At 42.4% G+C, this 25,504-nt stretch overlaps 3 protein-coding genes across 3 annotated transcripts; all 3 read right to left on the reverse strand.

Annotated features, from left to right (window-relative positions):
- Positions 1-817: 817 nt before the first annotated feature.
- On the reverse strand, positions 818-4,668 carry eif4ea (eukaryotic translation initiation factor 4ea). Its single transcript, XM_041857400.2, has 7 exons — positions 4,573-4,668; positions 3,940-4,043; positions 2,975-3,070; positions 2,827-2,890; positions 1,970-2,083; positions 1,505-1,644; positions 818-1,393 (listed from the first exon to the last, which is right to left on the reverse strand). The coding sequence occupies exons 1-7, from the start codon at positions 4,588-4,590 to the stop codon at positions 1,279-1,281; spliced, it is 651 nt and encodes a 216-aa protein (XP_041713334.1). The 5' UTR covers positions 4,591-4,668; the 3' UTR covers positions 818-1,278.
- Positions 4,669-5,351: 683 nt separating this feature from the next.
- LOC121541572 (alcohol dehydrogenase class-3) lies at positions 5,352-18,830 on the reverse strand. Its single transcript, XM_041850673.1, has 9 exons — positions 18,733-18,830; positions 15,683-15,784; positions 14,924-15,065; positions 12,969-13,056; positions 12,150-12,369; positions 11,596-11,856; positions 6,026-6,161; positions 5,698-5,836; positions 5,352-5,553 (listed from the first exon to the last, which is right to left on the reverse strand). Exons 1-9 carry the CDS (start codon positions 18,748-18,750, stop codon positions 5,529-5,531), a joined length of 1,131 nt encoding a protein of 376 aa, XP_041706607.1. The 5' UTR covers positions 18,751-18,830; the 3' UTR covers positions 5,352-5,528.
- A 1,578-nt stretch (positions 18,831-20,408) lies between these two features.
- Positions 20,409-25,194, reverse strand: LOC121541564 (H/ACA ribonucleoprotein complex subunit 1). Its single transcript, XM_045209197.1, has 7 exons — positions 25,092-25,194; positions 22,725-22,935; positions 22,342-22,496; positions 21,936-21,995; positions 21,421-21,541; positions 21,176-21,298; positions 20,409-21,079 (listed from the first exon to the last, which is right to left on the reverse strand). Exons 2-7 carry the CDS (start codon positions 22,921-22,923, stop codon positions 21,069-21,071), a joined length of 669 nt encoding a protein of 222 aa, XP_045065132.1. The 5' UTR covers positions 22,924-22,935; positions 25,092-25,194; the 3' UTR covers positions 20,409-21,068.
- Positions 25,195-25,504: the final 310 nt, after the last annotated feature.

Consider the following 25,504-nt stretch of genomic DNA (forward strand, 5'->3'; position numbering starts at 1 on the left):
ACTTTTATCCAAAGCGACTTACAGTCATGTGTGCATACATTTTTACGAATGGGTGGTCCCGGGGATCGAACCCACTACCCTGGCGTTACAAGCGCCATGCTCTACCAAGATTGAACTCTTTGGCCTGAATGCCAAGCGTCAAGTCTGGAGGAAACCTGGCACCATCCCTACGGTGAAACGTGGTGGCAGCATCATGCTGTGGAGACTAGTCAAGATCGAGGCAAAGATGAACAGAGAAAAGTACAGAGAGATCCTTGATGAAAACCTGCTCCAGAGCGCTCAGGACCTTAGACTGGGGTAAAGGTTCACCTTCCAACAGGACAACAACCCTAAGCACACAGCCAAGACAACGTAGGAGTGGCTTTGGGACAAGTCTCTGAATGTCCTTGAGTGGCCCAGCCAAAGCCCGGACTTGAACACGATCGAACATCTCTGGAAAAACCTGAAAATAGCTGTGCAGCAACGCTCCCCATCCAACTTGACAAGAGCTTGAGAGGATCTGCAAAGAAGAATGGGAGAAACTTCCCAAATACAGGTGTGCCAAGCTTGTAGCGTCATACCCAAGAAGACTCGGTGCTGTAATCGCTGCCAAAGGTGCTTCAACAAAGTACTGAGTAAAGGGTCTGAATACTTATGTAAATGTTATATTTCAGTTTTTTATTTAAATAAATTAGCAAACATTTATAATAACCTGTTTTTGCTTTGTTATTATGGGGTATTGTGTGTTGATTGATGAGGGGAAAAAACTACTTAATTTTAGAATAAGGCTGTAACGTAACAAAATGTGGACTAAGTCAAGGGGTCTGAATACTTTCCGAAGGCACTGTGTGTGTGTATATATATATATATATATATATATATATATATACTTTTAAAAAATACAGTTTGGACTTAGGCATCCCGAAAAAACAGAAAAGTCCCTGGCAGCTACGAGTGTGCTGCTGTTAAACATACAAAATATCAACAAAAAGCCTCCTAGTATATCCTCGGTAAGAAAAGTAAAATGGTGCATAAAAAAGCACGTTTATCAAATTGTAAACTTTTTTGGGGGTATTTCAATTCTCATGTGTATTCCACCCTACAAGGTATAGGTTTGTTTCAGGGCAGATATGAATGAGATCATTTTGTCTTGAAATCATATTGCAATTGATTGAATGAAGGCAATTGTCTGTGTTGAAGCTTTGGTTTCAATTGGGTAGCAGATGAAACTTCGCAACAGAATTTCAACAAACGCCATGGAAGCGGAAAGGAAAAACAAACAACCAAACAAAAACAAACTCAGACGACAAACTTGTTCTTGGTGGTGGAACCACTCTTGGTGGCAGTGTCCGCGTGCGATTGGTATCCTATGATCACCTTGTGTGGCACGCCTAACCTCTCCTTCCACCCTTGTCTACAGAGAAGGGAAAATACAGTCTAGTAAACAATATCTGGATATGGATAAAAACAAGAGATGCTCAACATCTTTCAGGGATAACTAAATGGTACGGCGACGCCGGCTCACCCTATGTGTGTAATGGCATCCTTGTTCTCATAGTCTGTTGTCCATATCGCAAGTTTGTCTCCTTTTGTTCGGATGTTTACTACTGCCCCGCATACATCATCACTGTGGTCATCGAAGGCTTCGCCCACAAGGCACAGGAGCTGCAACGCACATGGACAGCCAAATGTTAACACTTTAATGACAGCTAAACATAGTCAACTTTCTGAGACATGTAATGCTTTTTGTAGATGTCCTTCTGGGAAAAAGTGCGCATTTAGGCTGTGTGAGTATATCTAAGAATTATTTTGTGTTTGTGTGTGTGAGAGAGAGAGAGTTCACTAGATAGCAGAGTTATGTCCCACACACTTAACATGAGTTAAATACACCAGCTTTTACAGAGTATGGTTACATACAAATAGTTAATATATCTTAGTGTAGTTCTTCCCTTTGTGCGTGTAATCAGACCTGTAGGGTTGGGGTACTAACCGTTTCCAGCCAGAAGCGGTCGAGGTCAGCCCTGCGCTGCTGTTTGGACAGTGTGATGAGCCACCTGCCGCCACGCTTGTTCCTCTCGTCCTCCCACATGGGCTCGATTCCATCCTGCAGTACAAAAACAGACCCGGCTCAGGGGGCAAAGGTAAAGTCCCTAACTTTTTTTTTTTTTTCCCTCTACACAGTGTTTGCCATTATAGGTCAGGGGTTGCTTGTCTGCACAGATCAGGCTGTAGGGGCAGAAGCCTCGACAATTGCTTGTTTTGGTTGCAGAACTTGAACATGATAGACGGGCTTTGGATTAAACTGGTTTTCAGATAAAGGGATTAAGCTGTACCGAAGAACAACTCTGTTCTCAGTTTCTGTATGTTTGGCTGTTACTTAAAGGGGAATACATGAAACCTAAAACTGAAATCTAGTTCGACATTAGGAACGGAACTGAAAGCGGACTGAAGTGAAAAGCAGCCAACCAATACTGGTAGAATATCATGACATTGAATTATGACTGATATAGGCTGTTCAACAGTCTGAGTAGTGGTCTATTTAGGGCAGACTGACCTCCTTGGGAGGGGTCATAACCCTTGCAGTGAAAGCTAAAGCCACAGGCTGAAACGAGACCTTGGGAGATGTGACAACTCCCTGTCATGGTGTAGCCCTGTCTAAAAGGCACTGAGCAAGTCAATAACTCAACTGAATTTCAGTGAATTAACATACTTTTTTATGGACAATTCATTGGTTGTTGCTACAGGCCACAACCTGAACAGACAAACATGTGCTGTTATGGATGTAGAAAAGTGTATGGAAGAAAAAAGAGCATGTGTGAGATTACAGATATGGAAAATCATCCTTACCTTGAAAAGTGAGTAGTCACAGCCGGAGATCAAGTTACTTGATAGTTGGATGTGATTATACAGACTGGGGAAACAGGAAGCAGTAAGACCCTCAGAGTCTGAATATATGTAGGATGTTGTAGGTGACTTTCTACAATAAAATACTTACGCCCAGAAGTCTTCCACTGTGTCAAACTTGGAGATGAGACGGAGGTTTGCTTGCCAGGTTTTCATTTTGTCATTCTTGAAGAACCACAGAGCCCATCTGCATTGCAAACAAAATACAAAGACTGTCAACACTATAGACGGATTGGCTGACAACGTCACGAAAATAATGTGCGCCCATCGATGTGGCCGGAAGCAGTGATTTGTTATGATTCTGAACGGTCAGATAGCTAGCAACAATGACAAGAAGCTGCCATGTGGGGAATCATAGGTGGCTCGTTTCAGCTAGTTTTATCTTGCGCTTGATACCATGTCTTGTTTTGACTGATTTCATGTCAATGCTAATATAGCAAGAATTGACTAGCTAGCTAACCAACAACGATGTATTTGAAAGACAAGTGCTTATTGTGCAAATGTATTTGTTTTCAATAAACATTTGGAGTCTAAATATAGTTTACATGTCAACAGTCTAAGCCAACCCTGTCTGTTTTGCCCCACAGTTGCGCACGTGTCGGTTTTGTTGCTGAACAACCAACCTGTCTATAGCCTATAAGCGTATATTGACAATGCATCAGGCAAAGCACACTCCCAGTCAACCTTATGACAGTTCAGCGTACTATGTATGTTTCTTACAGATTGTGTAGCGATTGAGGGGGAAGATGTTGGTCCTGTGTGGCTTAGTCGGTAAAGCATGGCGCTTGCAACGTCAAAGGTTGTGTGTTCGAGTCCAGCTGGGGCCACCCATATGTAAAATGTATTCACACATGACTAAGTCAAAGCAAGGGCAAGTGGATAGTGGTGCAGATCAGAGGCCACAGTATACTTTTAGTGCTTCCTGTAAATATTTTTACCCATGCCTGACAAGACTGGTAGAAATCATATTCAGGCATTAAACATTAGTGCATACTGATATAGCTAGCTATGTATTTTCATGTGTAACTAGCTAGGTTAAGCAGCTACAGTATTTACCTATTTTGTAGTGGGTGTTTGATGTAATCTTCAGGATTCACAACTTCTTGACCAGTTGTTTCACTTTTTTCTTCCTCGGAATTTGGGGGATTCAAAGTTGATTCCTGGAGAGATGGGGAAGAGAGGTTAATAAGGGACCTAGCATTTAAGATCAACTTTTCCTTTACGCCCAACTGGCGCAACTTGCCCCTGGAAAGCACCAAGAAGGTAATCTCGCTAGCTACTTTTCTTGAAGGGGCGGTGGCGAGCATGCCTGTTGGGTGTTCCTAGTACTGTTAACACTGCTGGGCATGGATATGTTTCACCTTCAATACTTATGAAGTTATAGTGACTAACATTGAGACGTCTTGTGACTTGTTATATGCCCAACTCCAGCATGCACATGCTATATGCCCAGTATGCACAACTCCAGCATGCACAATCGATTAGCTAGCTAGCTGTGGTTAATTTAGGAGCCCTCGAAGTCGAACATTCCAACAATCATTCTCACATTTGCTGTGGTCATGCACTCGCAGCAACACCCCCATACATTTGAATCACCAGCTAATATATCTCATTTGATAGATTTGAGATTAACTGTAACCTAAAACTGCCCATTGTTATACAAAATGTAGAGTTAATGCAATCTCTCACCGACTCAGCTGTCGCCATCTTCTGATGATCTGATTCACAATTCTGTAATGTGAAACATATAAACGGATTGGATTGCGCTTTCCAACGTGACAACCAACTACGGTAAACCTAACTGCGCATGCTCACAGATGTGAGCGCTTCAACTTCAAAATTGCATGACACACTTGTAAAGTACAGTAATTAAGTCTATGACCACTTTATTTATTTTGTGAATTTATTTATTTTTACACTAGTTTAAGGCATTAGGTTTTACCCACCTTTTTACTACCACTTCATCTGTACACAATGCAGACATTTTATTTATAATAATAATAATATGCCATTTAGCAGACGCTTTTATATTTAGTCTCCATTACACAACAGTGCATGCATTTTCATGTGCTTTGATACCAGGGTTACTCAGTGACAATCTTACTACATTAGTCTATGTCAAAACATGCCGATACTCTGCTCAAAATAGTGCCTAAGTCGTTTTGCTCCATCATCTTTTACCTGTAAAGTCCCTATCAATGATGTATCCATGATCAATCAAATCAATGTCGCATAAGTAAACCATTTGGCTGTGTAGCTCTGAATGATTGCCAGACTTCAATAGGATTAAATGTCTGTTTAGTATGGAAAGTCCTTTGTTCTAATTTCTCAGTCATCCACTCCATACTATAGCAACATAGTCATTGTGATCAATGTGAAATGGAAAAATAAGTATATTTTCAAAAGTATAGCTGGTACCTATGACACATTTAACTTCAAACTGGAAAGAAAACATAAGAGAGGACTACTGCTTTTTGACACATTTTATTGATTCTAATTGACATGGACAGTGCCACATATGTACACAACTGGACTGGAGATCTAATTCTGAAAGTTGAATGACATTAAGTGCTACAGTGTATGAAAGGTGATTGTTTTATAAGGGCCGGAGCTGAGTGTGAGGCTCAACATGGCAGGGAGGGACTTCAGAACTTCAGGACGGTACGGATACTGGAAAGGACAAATTAAAATATGGTGATTAGCATACAGCTTTAAAGACCTTTAATATACTTTGTGTTGGAATTTATATATATTTTTTAAAATAAACTAACATCACTTATTGATGTAATATGATGCAACACCTGCTCTATTTACCTCTTTCCAGCGTGCATGAGGTCAAAGCCCTCGTTGATCTGGTCAAAGGGCAAGGTGTGGGTCACAAACTCATCCACCTTCAGCTTCTTGTTCATGTAGTCAGTCACTAGTTTGGGGACGCTCTCCACACTCTTCCAGCCTGGGACAGAGGAACAGGAAAACATCATGAGGAATATATGCATTATCATACTTCCATAAAAAAATAAGTATCATAACTAGTGCCACATTGCTGCTCATTTATCCCCAAAATATAGGTGACTATACAGAGTAAAATATGTTGACATCAGAAAAGGCAAGGTTCCTCATGAAAATCATCCACGACATTTACCTCCAAATGCTGTGCCCCTCCACACACGGCCGGTAACCAGCTGGAATGGACGTGTGGAGATCTCCTGTCCCGCGCCTGCCACCCCGATGATGATGCTCTCGCCCCAGCCTTTGTGGCACGCCTCCAGAGCTGCCCTCTGAAACAACAAATTGAGCATCATCAGAAGATAGCTTCCCTAAATACTCATCTGCTTAGCAAAATGACATGTATTTTGCTGTTGTGGACAAAGCCTGAAGTACCACCTACAGTGACCTCTGGTGGTGAAGAGTATAACACCTTCCATATCTGAGAGCAAAAAAGGGGCCACTGTTCAATTACTTTCCCAGTTTCGTGCCTCACCATCTTAGCAGGAGTTATGGAGGGTTCATGGGTAGCAGGGGTGTGTTCAGTGAGCGAAAACATTCAGAACGTTGCAGACAGAATTGCAATGAATAGAACTGATCCGATTCCCTATTCTATATGACAGAATCTGAACTGTTCTACTCCACACATTTCTATCGTTGCACCCTTCTGAACAGCCCCCATGAGCTCAGTACTGAACTAGCGCTGCAGGCTCTAGCATTAGCTCAAGCTACTTTCACCACTCCCCTGTGGTCCCCTGGCCAGTGTGCCTTTGCTGGACATAGCCTTTATTTTGTTTGACAACCATAAGAACTGAGGACAATGTACATAACAATAGACAGACAGACACGATACAACAAGACAGTTATCAGCAATGCCATGGTGTAGCATAATACAAAAATAAATAAGGACAAAACATTGTTAGCTTACATTCCATGGCATATGGAACATTTTGCCCTTATAATAACACACAGTATATATGCTTTAATTAACATTGTTTAATAGAACTCTAGTCAACTTAGTCAAATAAATATGCCTAAAGAGTTACCCAACACTCCACCTTTCTTTGATGCTGTTGAATTTTGTGATTTCTAATAGTAATTGTACTTTCAAGGATGAATATGTGTCTTCACAAATTGTTTAAAAAGGTTGGGTGTTTTGAATATGAATATTTAACCTAGCAGAAATATTGTGTTGTTAATTGAAGCACTATGGACATTGAGGTCACCAAAGACGATAAACTGAGGGTTAATATGTAGTTTGATGGAGTGATGGGAAAGCCAGCCTTGAAACTGTAGCAAGGACGGCATACAGTTCTGTTGTGTTTTTCTTTCTTCATCTTAAACTTTCCATGTGGGGGGTATAGCAGACACCAACTGAACATATGTAGGAGTCCCCATAGGTTCTACACAATGTTCCAAAATCAAACAACTTTCCATCCTTGTCCACAATGTCATTTAGAAAATAAATGTGTTTTTCAATAAAAAGGTTGCCAACAAAGAGGTTGTCCATCAATTTCAATATTTGAGTTATACCAAATAAATTGCTGAAGAATTTTCTCAGGGGTTTCAGGTAGATAGAATTGTAAGTGTAACCATGATTTTATTGCCTCCTGGAGGAATGGAGATGCATTGCTGAAAATACTGTTGTTTTGGTAGAGAAATGTTTAAGTTGAAGAAACAAGGTGGTTTTGTGTAAAAATCAGAATGGCGCATTTAGTTAATTTAGCTGAAATCCAGTTTGGATTGGAATATAGTTTCTGTATCCAGGACACCTTCAAGGTTGCATCCAGGGCCTATAAACTAGTCAGTCAATCTTAGCCCACCCTCTTGAAATCAGTAATACAGTGGCTTGCGAAAGTATTCACCACCCTTGGCATTTTTCCTATTTTGTTGCCTTACAACCTAGAATGAAAATTGATTTTGGGGGGGTTTGTATCATTTCATTTACACAACATGCCTACCTCAAGATGCAAAATATGTTTTATGTGTGAAACAAACAAGAAATAAGACAAATAAAACAGAAAACTTGAGCGTGCATAACTATTCACCCCCCCCCCCCCAAAGTCAATACTTTGTAGAACCACCTTTTGCAGCAATTACAGCTGCAAGTCTCTTGGGGTATGTAATAATAATAATATAATAATATGCCATTTAGCAGACGCTTTTATCCAAAGCGACTTACAGTTGTGCGTGCATAAATTTTTGTGTATGGGTGGTCCCGGGGATCGAACCCACTACCTTGGCGTTACAAGCGCCGTGCTCTACCAGCTGAGCTACAGAGGACCACACGTATGTCTCTATACGCTTGGCACATCTAACCCCTGGGATTTTTTCCCATTCTTCAAGGCAAAACTGCTCCAGCTCCTTCAAATTGGATGGGTTCCACTGGTGTACAGCAATCTTTAAGTCATACCACATATTCTCAATTGGATTGAGGTCTGGGCTTTGACTAGGCCATTCAAAGACATTTCAATGTTTCCCCTTAAACCACTTGAGTGTTGCTTTAGCAGTATGCTTAGAGTCATTGTCCTGCTGGAAGGTGAACCTCCGTCCCAGTCTCAAATCTCTGGAAGACTGAAACAGGTTTCCCTCAAGAATTTCCCTGTATTTAGCGCCATCCATCACTCCTTCAATTCTGACCAGTTTCCCAGTCCCTGCCAATGAAAAACATCCCCACAGCATGATGCTGCCACCACCATGCTTCACTGTGGGGATGATGTTCTCGGGGTGATTTACATTTACATTTTAGTCATTTAGCAGACACTCTTATCCAGAGCGACTCACAGTTAGTGTATACATTATTTAATTTTTTCATACTGGCCCCCGTGGGAATCGAACCCACAACATGCTCTACCAACTGAGCTACATCCCTGCCGGCCATTCCCTCCCCTACCCTGGACGACGCTGGGCCAATTGTGTGCCGCCCTATGGGTCTCCCGGTCACGGCCGGCTACGACAGAGCCTGGATTCGAACCAGGTTCTCTAGTGGCACAGCTAGTACTGCGATGCAGTGCCTTAGACCACTGTGCCACTCAGGAGGTTATGATGAGAGGTGTTGGGTTTGTGCCAGACATAGCATTTTCCTTGATGGCCAAACGCTCTATTTTAGTCTCATCTGACCAGAGTACCTTCTTCCATATGTTTGGGGAGTCTCCCACATGCCTTTTGGCGAACACCAAACGTGTTTGCTTATTTTTTTCTTTAAGCAATGGCTTTTTTCTGGCCACTCTTCAGTAAAGCTCAGCTCTGTGGAGTGTACGGCTTTAAGTGGTCCTATGGACAGATACTCCAATCTCCGCTGTGGAGCTTTGCAGCTCCTTCATGGTTATCTTTGGTCTCTTTGTTGCCTCTCTGATGAATGCCCTCCTTGCCTGGTCCGTGAGTTTTGGTGGTCGGCCCTCTCTTCGCAGGTTTGTTGTGGTGCCATATTCTTTCCATTTTTTGATAATGGATTTAATGGTGCTCCTTGGGATGCTCAATGTTTCTGATATTTTTTTTTATAACCCTGATCTGTACTTCTCCACAACTTTGTCCCTGACCTGTTTGGAGAGCTCCTTGGTCTTCATGGTGCCGCTTCCTTGGTGGTGCCCCTTGCTTAGTGGTGTTGCAGACTCTGGGGCCTTTCAGAACAGGTGTATATTTACACACTGAGATCATGTGACACTTAGATTGCACACAGGTGGACTTTATTTAACTAATTATGTGACTTCTGAAGGTAATTGGTTGCACCAGATCTTATTTAGGGGCTTCATAGCAAAGGGGGTGAATATACAGTGGGGAGAACAAGTATTTGATACACTGCCGATTTTGCAGGTTTTCCTACTTACAAAGCATGTAGAGGTCTGTAATTTTTATCATAGGTACACTTCAACTGTGAGAGACGGAATCTAAAACAAAAATCATTGTATGATTTTTAAGTAATTAATTTGCGTTTTATTGCATGACATAAGTATTTGATCACCTACCAACCAGTAAGAATTCCAGCTCTCACAGACCTGTTCGTTTTTATTTAAGAAGCCCTCCTGTTCTCCACTCATTACCTGTATTAACTGCACCTGTTTGAACTCGTTACCTGTATAAAAGACACCTGTCCACACACTCAATCAAACAGACTCCAACCTCTCCACAATGGCCAAGACCAGAGAGCTGTGTAAGGACATCAGGGATAAAATTGTAGACCTGCACAAGGCTGGGATGGGCTATAGGACAATAGGCAAGCAGCTTGGTGAGAAGGCAACAACTGTTGGCGCAATTATTAGAAAATGGAAGAAGTTCAAGATGACGGTCAATCACCCTCGGTCTGGGGCTCCATGCAAGATCTCACCTCGTGGGGCATCAATGATCATGAGGAAGGTGAGGGATCAGCCCAGAACTACACGGCAATGACCTGAAGAGAGCTGGGACCACAGTCTCAAAGAAAACCATTAGTAACACACTACGCCGTCATGGATTAAAATCCTGTAACGCACGCAAGGTCCCCCTGCTCAAGCCAGCGCATGTCCAGGCCTGTCTGAAGTTTGCCAATGACCATCTGGATGATCCAGAGGAGGAATGGGAGAAGGTCATGTGGTCTGATGAGACAAAAATAGAGCTTTTTGGTCTAAACTCCACTCGCCGTGTTTGGAGGAAGAAGAAGGATGAGTACAACCCCAAGAACACCATCCCAACCGTGAAGCATGGAGGTGGAAACATCATTCTTTGGGGATGCTTTTCTGCAAATGTGACAGGACGACTGCACCGTATTGAGGGGAGGATGGATGGGACCATGTATCGTGAGATCTTGGCCAACAACCTCCTTCCCTCAGTAAGAGCATTGAAGATGGGTTGTGGCTGGGTCTTCCAGCATAACAACGACCCGAAACACAAAGTCAGGGCAACTAAGGAATGGCTCCGTAAGAAGCATCTCAAGGTCCTGGAGTGGCCTAGCCAGTCTCCAGACCTGAACCCAATAGAACATCTTTGGAGGGAGCTGAAAGTCCGTATTGCCCAGCGACAGCCCCGAAACCTGAAGGATCTGGAGAATGTCTGTATGGAGGAGTGGGCCAAAATCCCTGCTGCAGTGTGTGCAAACCTGGTCAAGACCTACAGGAAACGTATGATCTCTGTAATTGCAAACAAAGGTTTCTGTACCAAATATTAAGTTCTGCTTTTCTGATGTATCAAATACTTATGTCATGCAATAAATTGCAAATTAATTACTTAAAAATCATACAATGTGATTTTCTGGATTTTTGTTTTAGATTCTGTTTCTCACAGTTGAAGTGTACCTATGATAAAAATTACAGACCTCTACATGCTTTGTAAGTAGGAAAACCTGCAAAATCGGCAGTGTATCATACTTGTTCTCCCCACTGTATATGCACGCACCACTTTTCCGTTATTTATTTTTCGAAAATTAATTTTTTTCACTTAATTTCACTTCACCAATTTGGACTATTTTGTGTATGTCCATTACATGAAATCCAAATAAAAATGTATTTAAATTACAGGTTGTAATGCAACAAAAGAGGAAAAATGCCAAGGGGAATTAATACTTTTGCAAGGCACTGTACATATATTTTACTACAATTTACTCAGGTTTATTGTTCCATATAAATATTTTCTGTTCATACCGTTTGAAAAAAGTATTCTCTGGCGAAGGAAGAGACATAAGAAGATAATTTAATTGAGAGACGGCTAAAGAATGTATTAATGTGACATTATTAACTTTATTATGGACAGTCTTACCATGATGCCCACGTTGCCGATGCATTCAAAGGAGTAGTCCACCCCACCGTCGGTCATCTCCACCAGCACCTCCTGGATGGGCTTGCTGTGGTCCTTGGGGTTCACAAACTCGGTGGCCCCGAACTCTTTGCCCTTGTCAAACCTGTCTGGGTTTATGTCTACGCCGATGATCCTGGTCGCCCCGGCAACCTTGCAGCCCATGATGACGGCAAGGCCGACGGCTCCCATGCCGAAAATGGCACAGGTGGAGCCAGGCTCAACCTGCAGGTAGGTTGGGGAATGCAAGAGTTACAGAATGGCTTTTGTCAGTAAAACAATGTGATACAATTTTTGTGTCAGATGTGTTATTATGATCATTGCCAATTAATTTGCTTTCCTAAATTTGAAACCAGTGGTCATATTTACTAAGTATTTACACCAGTGGAAAGTTAATATACAGAGGATATAAAACAAAGTGATACAACCAAATGACACAAGCTGTGTGTGACTCTTCGCTTGTGCTTTCCACTTCTAGACGAGGTACTTTGTATTCCATCCTGGCGTCACCCACCAACCTTGGCAGTATTGAGGGCAGCTCCGTAGCCCGTGGAGATGCCGCAGCCCAGCAAGCACACCTTGTCCAGGGGGGCCTTCTCATCCACCTTGGCCACAGAGATGTCGGCCACCACTGTGTACTCAGAGAAGGTGCTAGTCCCCATGAAGTGGTAAAGCTGCTTGCCCTTGCAGGTGAACCGCGAGGTGTTGTCAGGCATCAGACCCCGGCCCTGGGTTATCCTGGAGAGAGGGCAAATAATTATCAGTAACAGCCAGTTTTAATAGTAGAATGCACAAGGTGCAATTTCGAAATTGGGTAGAGCAACATTAGTTGCTCGTCATGTTAGTCATTGCATACCTTAGAGAGCTATTTATAACTTATCAGAAATGTCCAGATCAACTAGCCCATGTCAGCTAACATTTTTATATTTAGGTTTTTTAGCCCACAGATAGTTGCAATTTTTTTGTCACCCAAATATCACATGAATACACATTAGGCATAGCAAAATGTATAGAATTGCAAGAAATTTTGCTTTAAAACTACATTTTCTTTGCACCCCCATGACAAAACACGTAGAATTGCAGGAAATAAACTTCAAACCTGCAAAATTCTCTCCACCAACAAGAGGGGTGTAAACAGTTTGTGTCATGAACAGTGCTTGTGCCCATAGAAATAGACGCGGTGCGTGCGCACACGCGCAGGATGTTCATTACAGATATGCTCAGTCCTTCACTGCCTACCTGGCTGACTTTGAAAATAGAATGAGCTTGACCTCAACCTTCCAAGCAATAATTGACGCATCCTGCGCTAATGACAGGCCAGATTCCATTCTAATTACCTGATCTTCTGGCAGAGGTTGGTCTTGGGGTTTTTGCAGAATTTGCACTCACCACACTGTGGCACATACAGTGGAAGGACGGTGTCACCTTGTGAGAGAAAAATGACATCTAATGAGGAGACAGTTCAGGAGGACGATTTCATTCAAACCTAGTCCTGGGGACTGACTGCGTGTACAGGGTTTTGTTCCAGCCCAGAACTTAAACATCTGATTCGACTGATCATCTGATTCAACAGATTCATCTGTTTCAACTGATTATCTGATTCAACTGATTAAGTCCTTGTATTATTTGATTCTGGCATGTTAGTTCTGGGCTAAAATAAATAAAAATATATGTTTTATTGTCACATACATCAGTCCACATTTTGTTGTGTTACAGCCTGTATTTAAAATGGCATACATTTAGATGTTGCGTCACTGGCCTACACACACACACACACACAATACCCCATAATGTCAAAGTGGAATTATGTTTTTAGAAATGTTAACAAGTTAATGAAAATGAAAATATGAAATGGCTTGAGTCAATACGTATTCAACCCCTTTGTTATGGCAAGCCTAAATAAGTTCAGGAGTAAACATCTGCTCAACAAGTCACATAATAAGGTGCATGGACTCACTGGACTCACTCTGTGTGCAATAATAGAGTTTAACATTATTTTTGAATGACTATCTCATCTCTGTACCCAACACATACAGATAATTGTAAGGTCCCTCAGTCAAGCAGTGAATTTCAAACACAGATTCAACCACAAAGACCAGGGAGGTTTTCCAATGCCTCGCAAAGGGCGGCATCTTTTGGAAGATGGGTAAACATTTAAAAAGGAGCCATTGAATATCCCTTTGAGCATGGTAAAGTTATTAATTACACTTTGGATGGTGTATCTATACACCCAGTCTCTACAAAGATACAGGCGTCCTTCCTAACTCAGTTGCCGGAGTGGAAGGAAACCGCTCAGGGATTTCACCACAAAGCCAATGGTGACTTTAAAACAGTTAAAGAGTTTAATGGCTGTGATAGGAGAAAACTAAGGATGGATTAACAACATTGTAGTTACTCCACAATACTAACCTAAATGACAGTGAAAAGAAGAAAGCCTGTACAGAAAAACATGCATCCTGTTTGCAATAAGGCACTAAAGTAATACTGCAAAAAAAATTGCCAAAAAAATGTACTTGTCCTGAATACAAAGCCTTATGTTTGGGGCAAATCCAACACAACACATCACTGAGTACCACTCCTCATACTTTCAAGCATGGTGGTGGATGCATCATGTTATGGGTATGCTTGAAATCGGCAAGGACTAGGGAGTTGTTTTAGCATAAAGATAAACGGAATAGAGCTAAGCACAGGCAAAATCCTAGCGGAAAACCTGGTTCAGTCTGCTTTCCAACATATACTAGGAAACAAATTCACCTTTCTGCAGGACAATAACCTAGTTACAGTTTTGACTTAAATCAGCTTAAATTTATGGCAAGACTTGAAAATGGCTGTCTAGCAATGATCAACAACCAACTTGACAGAGCTTGAATAATTTTTTTAAGAATAATGTACACATATTGTACAATCCAGGTGTGCAAAGCTTTTAGAGATTTACCCAGAAAGACTCACAGCTGTAATCGCAGTGAAAAGTGATTCTAACATGTAGACTCAGGGGTGTGAATACTTATGTAAATGAGCAAAAAAATCAATTAAATCCATTTTGAATTCAGGCTGTAACACAACAATATATGGAATAAGTCAAGGGGTATGAATACTTTCTGAATGCAGTGAAATGTATTGTTGACAGGGTCACCCTGGTGCAAATTAGGGTTAAGTGCCTTTCTCAAATACACAGACAGATTTTTCACCTTGTTGGCTCGGGGATTCGAACCAGTGACCTTTCGGTTACTGGCACAACGCTCTAACCTCTGTTTTAGGGAGAATACATTTGTTGATATTCACAGTCTCTCACCTGGTTTGAACTTGGTGACTCCCTCTCCCACACTCTCGACTGTCCCGGCGCCCTCATGACCCAGGATGACAGGGAAAAGTCCCTCGGGGTCACTGCCACTCAAGGTGTAGGCATCTGTGTGACACACCCCTGTCGCAAAGACCTGAAAGACAACATTGCCATTAGTTAATTCATTCATCACCAACTAGCCTAAAACATCCCTAATTGTTGAACCACATCCCAACCCTCTAGGACTATTCCTACAGTACAATACCAACTACTGCACCTGCTATGTTGATCATAGAAAATATCACATGGTTGTGTCTCAATGGTGCAAGACAGACAGCTAGTATAATAGAGGAATGTGGTAAAATACTTATAGAGTATACAATGATGACGTTCTCTAGTCTAAACACTGGGCCAGATAGGCCCTGTTGAACATATTCCAAAGATGTCTTCCTCACAGCTGGCCCAACAAATCTATTTGGGCAGGGAGACAGGAAAACACAGGACGCTCCCCACAGTATTCCAGCTGCTGAACAGTTCATCCCCGCCGAAGAGCGGCCTGCCTCAAACAGTATGTCTTTTTGTTTTACAGATCGAGAGCTCACTGACATTGTTCTAGGAGGAAGATATATTGTATCACACACACAAACCAAAGATACAGCAGTCTGCTGCAGGCTGGGGTTGTTGGTTATGTTGTTGCTGGACATGTAATGCAAGTGCAAGTACAATACAGGAGCATTAGTCTTAGACATTTTTGGCAAAGGGAAGGGTTACCTTGATGCGCACTTCGTTGGCCTTCGGTGGGGCCACCTCCACCTCCTCAATGGACAGAGGTTTCCCAGCCTCCCAGGCTACTGCTGCCTTGCACTTGATCACCTGGAAGAAAGAAGCTCAATGTGTCAACAGTCAACTTCATACACATAAATTATGATTTGGAAGATTGATTGGGGTGTCTGTGGTGAGTGCAGTTGAAGAGAGGAGGGTGGTCAGTGATTGAATATGGAATGTGCAGTGACTGGGCCTCTTAACAGTTGGAAGGACTTTAATCTGTAGTCTAGTGTAGTCTAAAGCCAGTATAACATCTCTTTAGTTTAATCTGGAGGGGACTGGTTCACACATTAGACAACTTGAAACAGCAACAAACCCTTCGCGATTCTAGCTGATATTACTCTACTGAGGCCAATGCGACGTAGTCTCTACTACTCTCTATTTCAGTTATGTCACAAAAAGACCCATAATAAATTATAGTATACTGAACAAAAATATAAATGCAACATGCAACAATTTCAATGGTTTTACTGAGTTACAGTTCATATAAAGAAAATCAGTCAATTGAAATAAACTCATTAGGCCCTAATCTATGGATTTCACGACTGGGAATACAGATATGTATATGTTGGTAACAGATACCTTTGGACCTCACGATGGATCTCGTCTTTGTATTTTTGTGCATTCAAATTGCCATCGATAAAAAGCAATTGTGTTCATTGTCCGTAGCTTATGCCTGCCCATACCATAACCCCACTCTGTTCACAAAGTTGACATCAGCAAACCTCTTGCCCAAACAACAGCATACACGTGGTCTGCGGTTGTGAGGCCGGTTGGACGTACTGCCAAATTCTCTAAAACGACATTGGAAGCGGCTTATGGTAGAGAAATTAACATTCAATTCTCTGGCAACAGCTCTGGTGGATAATAAGTTATATAGGATGAGCCATGACTAGAATACAGTATATACATATAAAGTGGGTGAAACAGTATGTAAGCATTATTAAAAAGTGACCAGTGTTTAATGTCTATGTACCAGAGGAGGCTGGTGGGAGGAGCTATAGGAGGACAGGCTCATTGTAATGGCTGGAATAGAATCAATGGAATGCTTTGTTTCCATGTGTTTCAATTGGTACCATTCCGTTGAATTCATTCCAGCCATTACAATTAGCCCTTCCTCCTATAGCTCCTCCCACCTGCCTCCTCTGCTATGTACATAGGAGAGCAGTCTCTAAGGTGCAGGGTAGAGTACCAGGTGGTAGCAGGCTAGTAACAGTGACTAAGTTCAGGGTAGGGTACTGGACGGAAGCTGGCTAGTGGTGAATATTTAACAGTCTGATGGCCTGGAGATAGAAGCTGTTTTTCAGACTTTCAGCCCCAGCTTTGATGCACCTGTACTGTCTCCGCCTTCTAGATGGTAGCGGGGTGAACAGGCCGTGGCTCGGTTGGCTGAGGTGATGATCTTCTTGGCCTTCCACTGACACCAGGTGCTGTAGATATCCTGGAGGGAAGGCAGTGTGTGTTGCCGACGGTGTAATGATAGTCTCCCGAGTGGCGCAGTGGTCTAAGGCACTGCATCGCAGTACTAGCTGTGCCACTAGAGACCCATGGGGCGGCGCACAATTGGCCCAGCGTCGTCCAGGGTAGGGGAGGGAATGGCCGGCAGGGATGTAGCTCAGTTGGTAGAGCAATGCGCCCCCATCCACATCGACAGTTTACAGTGGAGAGGGTCAAAAGCTTCAAGTTCCTCGGTGTGCACATCACTGACAACCTGAAATGGTCCCTTCACACATACTGCGTGGAGAAGTGGAGAGGGTCAAAAGCAACGCCAGGGTTGTGGGTTCGATTCCCATGGGGTGCCAGTATGAAAAATTAAATAATGTATGCACTCACACAACTCTGGATAAGAGCGTCTGCTAAATGACTAAAATGTAAATGTGATACAGCCCGATAGATTGCTCTCAATGGTGCATTTGTAGAAGCGTCTTAGGGGCCAAGCCACATTTCTTCAGCCTTCTGAGGGCGCTGTTGCGCCTTCTCCACGCAGTATGTGTGAAAGGACCATTTCAGGTTGTCAGTGATGTGCACACCGAGGAACTTGAAGCTTTTGACCCTCTCCACTGTAAACTGTCGATGTGGATGGGGGCGTGTTCTTTCTGCTAAATCCTGAAGTCCTTTTTTTTGGGGGGGGGGGGGGTCAGTCTCATCGTTGTTCCTGAGTGGCGCAGTGGTCTATGGCACTGCATCGCAGTGCTAACTGTGCCACTAGAGATCATGGTTCGAATCCAGGCTCTGTCGCAGCCGGCCGCGACCGGGAGACTCATGGGCGGCGCACAATTGGCCCAGCGTTGTCCAGCGTAGGGGAGGGAATGGCCGGCAGGGATGTAGCTCAGTTGATAGAGCATGGCGTTTGCAACGCCAGGGTTGTGGGTTTGATTCCCACGGGGGGGCAGTATAAAAAAAAAATATGTATTCACTAACTGTAAGTCGCTCTGGATAAGAGCGTCTGCTAAATGACTAAAATGTAAATGTAAATGTTGTTAGGAATCAGGCCTACCACTGTTTTGTCGTCAGCAAACTTGATGATTGAGTTGGAGACATGAATCGCCGTATTGAACGTCTACTGTCAACACATTATGGTTCAATTGCGGGCTATATGTGGGTGCTGAAATCAATAGTTTTTAATAAAAACGTAATTGTATGTGACATCGGAGCTCCAGTCTGCCCACACTAGTCGCAGCTCAACCGTATCGTAAATCGTGGAGTTGAGTCGGCTATTGCCTACCTAGATTCATTCAAATCCGACGACCCCTCTAATTACATAAAGTAATTTTACTTCATTCACTGCCACTTAATGAAACAGACTACAATGTTTCTTTGAATCGCTCGCTGGCTTTACGTGCAACTTCTATGGCCAGGTCATTGTCCATACAAAATCTGCATTTGCAAGGAAAATACAAGCTTTAATGTTATTTCAACGGCTAAATGTGTGTCAACATTGCACATTTAAAAAGCACAAAGTGTGCAATGTTGATTTTTATGTACTTTGAATTTACCTTCCCAGCTGTCTCCATGTTCTTTCTTCTGCACGAGGGTAAGAGTTATTCTTCTTCAGTGGGGTTTATCGGCGGTTGGCATCCAACATTATGGGGCATTACCGCCACCTACTGTACTGGAGTGTGAGCCAGAGACAGGGAGAAACTAAATCCTACCTGCCAGCCCCATTGCTCTTAAAAAAGATAACAAAATATTTGAGATTATATCGAATGACGTTCTACTCAATATACTCTTTAAACTAATTTCCTGTGTCCCCTTCTCCCTCATACTAGATATCATCCTCTCTCTTTCCCTCTGATACTGCCCACACATTTTACATTTACATTTACGTCATTTAGCAGACGCTCTTATCCAGAGCGATTTACAGTTAGTGAGTGCATACATTTTCATACTGCCCCCCCGTGGGAAACGAAACCACAACCCTGGCGTTGCAAGAGCCATGCTCTACCAACTTAGTTACAGGGGACACACTGTAGCAATACATGCTCCATGGTCTCTGTTTCCTGATAACAATCACACTTTCCTGTCACATTTAATGTCTTATTCAACTGGCTGTGTCCCACCCTTAATCTAGTAAAAATAGCCTCCTCTCTTCTGTCCCTTCCTGCAGTCCTCCCATCCCCGACTTGTCTCTGTACTTGAAATAAATGCCCTTATTATCTCTATTCCACTGCTCCTGCCATCACTGTATATATCAGTCTTTTTGCCTCTGCCTTGCTCATTGAAACTTCAACATCAACACTACTAAGTGCTTGTTTAGCCTGTTCATCTACTGCCTCGTTCCCCTCCACCCCCACATGGGCTGGGACCCAAGTAAATCTTATCTGAATACCCATCTGTTTAATCCTGCCATGGGTTGAGGGAAAGGGGTGGTAGCAGCCGCAGCTCAAGAATTACCATCTCGACCAATCAGGAAAGGTGTTGGCGTCCATGATTTGTGGAAACCAATGATATCCTCAGCCAACCACATGAAATGAATGCACATTGTTATGACATTTATTGGAGGCTATTATACAAATATAGCAAAACATATCATACAGTATATCACATTGTCGACTGGTACATTTGAAACAAATTGAAGGGGCATGCTAGAACCAGCAACCCTGTGGTTTATGGGGGGGGGGGGGACTACCCACCTAGCTGTGCCAAAAAAGCCTTGGACTCTCCACAGATGGTACTCACATATAAGGGGCTTTATTACCCCTTCTCTTGAGAAGCATCCTGCACACAAACTGAACAGGGATATCAGCCCCTGATGTGAGGCATTGACATTTGACACTGCAATGTAATTTCCTCACTGTGGAGTGTATCTCATATGCTGACCACACAGCTGTTATTACAGCAAGGAGAAGTATCTAACATGATTAGTCACAGTAGCCATTTAGAAGACATATTACGGCTTGATATGGGACATCAATGAGCTTTACAGAAATGAGACTGACAAAAATGTATGGCGGAGACATAACTCAAATGATCACATTTCATCCACATAAATAGCTAACAAACTTAGAAGATGAATCATTTTACTTTGATGTGGCCTTTGTCAGAGGGATGGGGCATGCCTTTGCAGAGCGAGCTGCTGGATTATTTGCTTTTGGCCGTGGTATTAGCAACCAATTCTTCTTTCGGTACATGACCAGTTGACAAAAGGTGTTGAAACAAACACAAAATCACCCTGGTTTTGTTCCGATTCTGGAACACATGTTTATTTGCTTGAGCAAAAATAAAAGACCAAGTTAGATGTCCAAATAAAAACTGGATAAACTTCTACAGAGCACTGTTTAATCAAAGGCTTTTCTTTACAAAAGATGGCAGTACTCTGTAACCACATTGGATTTCTGGGGTTAATACAATATTTTCCACTGATTTGTAATGAATACTAATGTCCATCATATCTTTCCACTTACAAAACCAAGCCTTTTCAACATCAGGGTATCATCAATTTCTGTCTCTTATCAACATTGAAATGGCTGTTGCACTCCAACATGCTCATGTTCAACAGCATAATACAGTGACATCCTAAATGTACCCAAAACCATCCAGTGTGAACAATGTTGAAGAGTGACAAAAACTGGGCTATTAATGATAATATTCCCTGTGACAGCAGAGTGCTTTCAAGGTTCACTAAATAAAAATCCATTAATTCCCACATTATTCATCATAGATTGGTATACAAAAACAAAACACAAATTGATAGTTGAGCAGTATAAAAAGATGCAACGTTCGTTCTCCATGAGTCAAGTTCAACAGAGCCAAGCTCCAGCATCGCATTGCACTGATTTGCTTCCTGCAGGTATTGACACTTGGTGAGGATCCCACGAGGCATACAGTGTCATCATCTGCTACCTGGATGATAGAAAAAGGCATCAACATCATGAAATCTAAAACAGAAAATGGTCTATTCACAGTCACTTGGATTCCTTTTCCAGGATTTGGACTCACCTCTGAATCCTCGTCCGCCACCGCCTCCTCTTCCTCTGAATCCTCCTCCTCCCCGGCCACCACCGAAACCGCCTCTGCCAAATCCGCCACGGTCACCACCACCCCTGCCACCACGGAATCCACCTGGAAAGAGGACAAATTCATTTTGTTTGAATATCAATGGAATAACATTCCTCAACTTTTATTCACAAGAGAATAAACACGCATGGGGCTGTGGGGGTGAGCGGTTGACATTTCGCTCTTACCTCCGCGGGGACCTCCTCTTCCACCTCTACCTCCTCTGCCTCCCCTTGGGGGACCCTTCTCACCCGGGGGTCTGGGAAGGAACCTCTGTAGTGGTAGGAGTTTCATTGGGTCTACGTAGAACTGTGGACCAGAATATGTGTTACACAATACATGTCAGACATTTTTATGCAACAACTAAAGCAGATTTATGGTCAATCCAGTGTCCACGGCACAAAGGTTCCGCAAGGCGATTATGATGCTATTGTGGCGAAAACGGAAGTACACGTTGGCTGTGTGGAGGGGCAGCATGGAGCTCCTTGCCCAATTCTCTGCGTTTGATTCACAGACGATGATTGGTTGACAGGAGAGTTGAGGGAGGTGTTTGTCATTTCCGCTCTGAAAAGCGCAAGAAGCATGAATGCACTGCCATTCTCAGATAACCCCACTGATGCCGGATTGGGTCGCATAGACCATAAAAAGTACTTAAGAAACTACTGTCAAGCTCTGCTACATGTAACAAACTGATAAAGCTTACCTTCTGTAGTTTTTTGAATGAGGATGCCTTCATATTATCAGAGAGTTTGACAGAGAAATACTGTAGCTTTAGGTTAAGGGGCAAACCAGTGTCACAAATGACATGAAACTCAGTGTTAACCAGTTTAAAATAATCCTAGCATGCAACTTTTACATTGAGTGGTATTTTGTATCACCATGAAGAATGTAATTATGAGATAAACCAACCACTTCATTTTACATTTTTGTCATTTAGCAGACGCTCTTATCCAGAGCGACTTACAGTAGTGAGTTCATATATTTTCATACTGGTCCCCCGTGGGAATCAAACCCACAACCCTGGCGTTGCAAGCGCCATGCTCTACCAACTGAGCCACACTGAACTTCAAATCTGATACAGGTTAGACAACGAAACATTGAAAGGATACAAAGTCACGGAGTTGACCGAAGATTTCATCCACCTTCCCGATCTGCTCCTTGTTTTCCAAGTACACGGGTGCGTTGAAGTAGGGAACTTTGTTTTCCTCCGTTACACACTTGCACACAATTTCATCCTCACAGGGGTGCATGAACTCGCCTAGTGCTGAGGAGGAAAGAGCAAGGACATATGGTCAGCACAGAAAAAAACATGGATCATCACATGCAAGTAAACCTACGACAACAGAGGTTGCAACGCCTGGCAAACAACATGGATATTCGTAGACAACTGGTGTAAATTCAGGATGCCAAGCATCAATAATGTCCTCTGCATCACTAGAAAGTGTTTAATCAATATGGGTGCATCATCACGTTGCCAACTCATTCATCTTACCAACAACATATTCTGGAGGGCCATAGTCCTGGAAGCCTCCTCGTCCTCCTCGTCCACCACCTCGGAAACCGCCGCCGCCACCTCGACCCCCATATCCTCCTCCACCACCACTACCACCACCGTATCCTCCTCTTCCCCCTCCACCACGGTTGAATCCACCACCACGGCCCCCTCTTCCACCACCTCCTCGGAAAGACATTTTCTTGTGCGCCTGTGATAGTTAGGAGATTATATTAGCTAAGTGGCATAGTTACAATTCCATGCATTTCATTTTCAAAGAAAATGTTTTTCAAACAATGTCAGTAACAGACTTTTCCACATGCCTGGCAATCCCAATGCCATAATAAAACTAGCTAGCTAGCTACGTTAGTGTTTCTCAAAATGGGGTCCCCAGGGGTCCGCAAAGGTACTGCAGGGGGTCTGCGGCCAGATCTCAAAATATTTAGTGAAAACAAAAAATTTAACATTTTTGACAACATTTCACAGTTTTTAAACGAATATTACTAACAGACTACATTTTATCCAAGGGATCCATTTTCACCTTGCAGGCTCAGGAATTCTAACCAGTGCCCTTTCGGTTACTGGCCCAATGCTCTAACAATACAATGGGTTGTTCCATGAAATGTGTGCTTTTTTGCATCCCTTTGATATTTTCAGTAGAATTGTGCACCAATATTGAATTTGAAAAGTATGTTATATTAAATTAAGTACCATTTAATATAGAACACATGGAAAATTCACAAAACATTTTTTTTTAATAAAGGCTTGCTAAAGTGCCAAAACTCAGCATGTTGACTAGCGGACTAAAATTCTCCCAAGGTTAATACTTAAATCCATACTTTTTCAATAACCGTTAATCAAATACAACCCCCAACTTTCTGCTCTTTTCTGTTTCTCGAAGATGGCAACTCAACGCAAATACGCACGTGTCAATTGAATCTCCGATGATGTTTGTATATGAAACCTAGGCTATAAAATGATTGTAATATGTAAAAACACTTATTTCTATGATTTCTCTCTCTCGTTGTTATTTCTCAATATCTCTGTACAGAAAATGTGCAAAGTCAAAGTTATGCGCCAAACTTAGTGTTTACTTCAACCTGTAATGATCTGCAAAATGTGATTAAAAAGATGTTCTTCATATAATTATATTTCTTGAAGAGGGCACTCTTTGCATGGCTATAAGTCTATCTTGCTTTTGCGCTCTACAGCAAGACTGGACACTATACCAACGCAACTATATACATCAGTCAGAGAGGACAGTGAACTACTGTGAACTATGTTACTGCTTCTACGGCGAGTGCTGAGTAGATAGAAGCTTGCCAGGTCAATAAAGTGCAGAAAATGCACACTGGCCATATACTGTTAGGTGAAGCATCATGGCAGGATGTTGGGTGACGTGACAAACAATGGATGCTATGCCCAAATGTAAAGCAAGTGCCGTGCTAAGAACGTTCAAACTATGTGGTAACTTTACAGCAGTGAAGCACGCGAAATTTGGTGTGTTATATTAGCTTTTTGCAAAGGGTATTCCTCAAGCTCTGTCATTCAAATGTTTTGGGAGACAAAAAAAACAAACATAGCAGGTTACAAAGTAGCGCTTCCTAGCTACGTTTTGATGTTTGGGGTGTCACTTGTCAGGGACTGGTCCAGATTCATGTTTTGCCAGCTAACTAGCTGTGAGAGTACTTGATGCCGTTCACTTAGGGTTAGTGCTATCTGGAATCCTTGGGACGCCCCTACGCTAAACCATACCCTAATCCGAACCTTAACCAATTTAAATGTCAATTTAAATGGGGTAGGGATGCCACAAGGATCCGAATAGCAAGGACCGTTCAATGAGGCAACACTTGGGGGCGAGAGGCAGCACCCTGCCAGCGGCGATATTTGTGATTTATGTTTATCCTTTCAAGTGACAACTATGAGGGGGTCCCTGTAGAATTTATCACAAAAGGGGTCCCTGGCCCCTAAAAGTTTGAGAACCCCTTAGCTACGTAACTTAGCTAGGTAGCTAGCTAACGTTAACATTAAATGTATTGCTAACGTAGCTAATTTATTGACTTGATCGATACATTATATCACGTTTCTGATTCATAATAGCTATCTGTACAGCGACTTGTACGGGCTGTAACGTTTTGCTTGACATCTAACAAATTAAACTACTATTGTCACACTGCAACTTTACAGCAGGGATCAACTGAACAAGGTAGCTAACAGTTAACTCGACTTAGCTAGGGTTATCCAACATGGATTGCTTATTTACATAATATCAAAATAATATCACGTTATGCTTTGCTGAGCACATTGTGGTAGCCTCTTGCAACTAATGAAATACAAAAATATATATATTTGTATAAACATAGCTACCTTCGTACAACAAATAAGTTCAGCTGCAGGAGCAATTTGCGCCAAACACTATTTCCACACGACTCAAACCCATGTGGCTTTTTGGTTGTACCGTAAATCAAAATCAGAACTGAAGCACGGTTTTCACTAGTTACCACATCCACAAAGTCAAAATTGCCTATATCGTAAACATTCATGAAAACAAAAATGAGTTTTTTGGTATTAATTTAAGATTAAGGTTAGGCATACGGTTAGCAGTGTGGTTAGGGTTAATGTTCGGGTTAGGTTTAAAATCTGATTTTAATAAAACAAATTGTTGGAATAGGCGTGGTTTATGACTTTGTAGCCGAGGTAACTAGTGACGAACCTGAATAACAGAAAAGAACTGGACTGTCGTAAAACTCCGATTGTCGTAAAATATATATTCATTCACG

The sequence above is a fragment of the Coregonus clupeaformis genome, chromosome 3 (genome assembly GCF_020615455.1).
Source record: "Coregonus clupeaformis isolate EN_2021a chromosome 3, ASM2061545v1, whole genome shotgun sequence".
NCBI lineage: Eukaryota > Metazoa > Chordata > Actinopteri > Salmoniformes > Salmonidae > Coregonus > Coregonus clupeaformis.

What these genes read in the sequence shown, in the direction of transcription:
- eif4ea (XM_041857400.2), bottom strand. An exon ending in GTGACTACTCACTTTTCAAG is followed by an intron (nt 2,084 to 2,826) that starts GTAAGGATGATT and finishes TTTGTACTGCAG; the next exon opens with GATGGAATCGAGCCCATGTG. An exon ending in GATGCCATTACACACATAGG is followed by an intron (nt 1,394 to 1,504) that starts GTGAGCCGGCGT and finishes CCTTCTCTGTAG; the next exon opens with ACAAGGGTGGAAGGAGAGGT.
- LOC121541572 (XM_041850673.1), bottom strand. An exon ending in AGTCACCAAGTTCAAACCAG is followed by an intron (nt 13,057 to 14,923) that starts GTGAGAGACTGT and finishes TTCTCTCACAAG; the next exon opens with GTGACACCGTCCTTCCACTG. An exon ending in GAGGGGCACAGCATTTGGAG is followed by an intron (nt 5,837 to 6,025) that starts GTAAATGTCGTG and finishes CCTCTGTCCCAG; the next exon opens with GCTGGAAGAGTGTGGAGAGC.
- LOC121541564 (XM_045209197.1), bottom strand. Translation starts at nt 22,923, where the DNA reads ATGTCTTTCCGAGGAGGTGGTGGAAGAGGGGGCCGTGGTGGTGGATTC. An exon ending in TCGGTCAACTCCGTGACTTT is followed by an intron (nt 21,996 to 22,341) that starts GTATCCTTTCAA and finishes CTAAAGCTACAG; the next exon opens with TATTTCTCTGTCAAACTCTC. An exon ending in CATTCAAAAAACTACAGAAG is followed by an intron (nt 21,542 to 21,935) that starts GTAAGCTTTATC and finishes TCTGGTCCACAG; the next exon opens with TTCTACGTAGACCCAATGAA.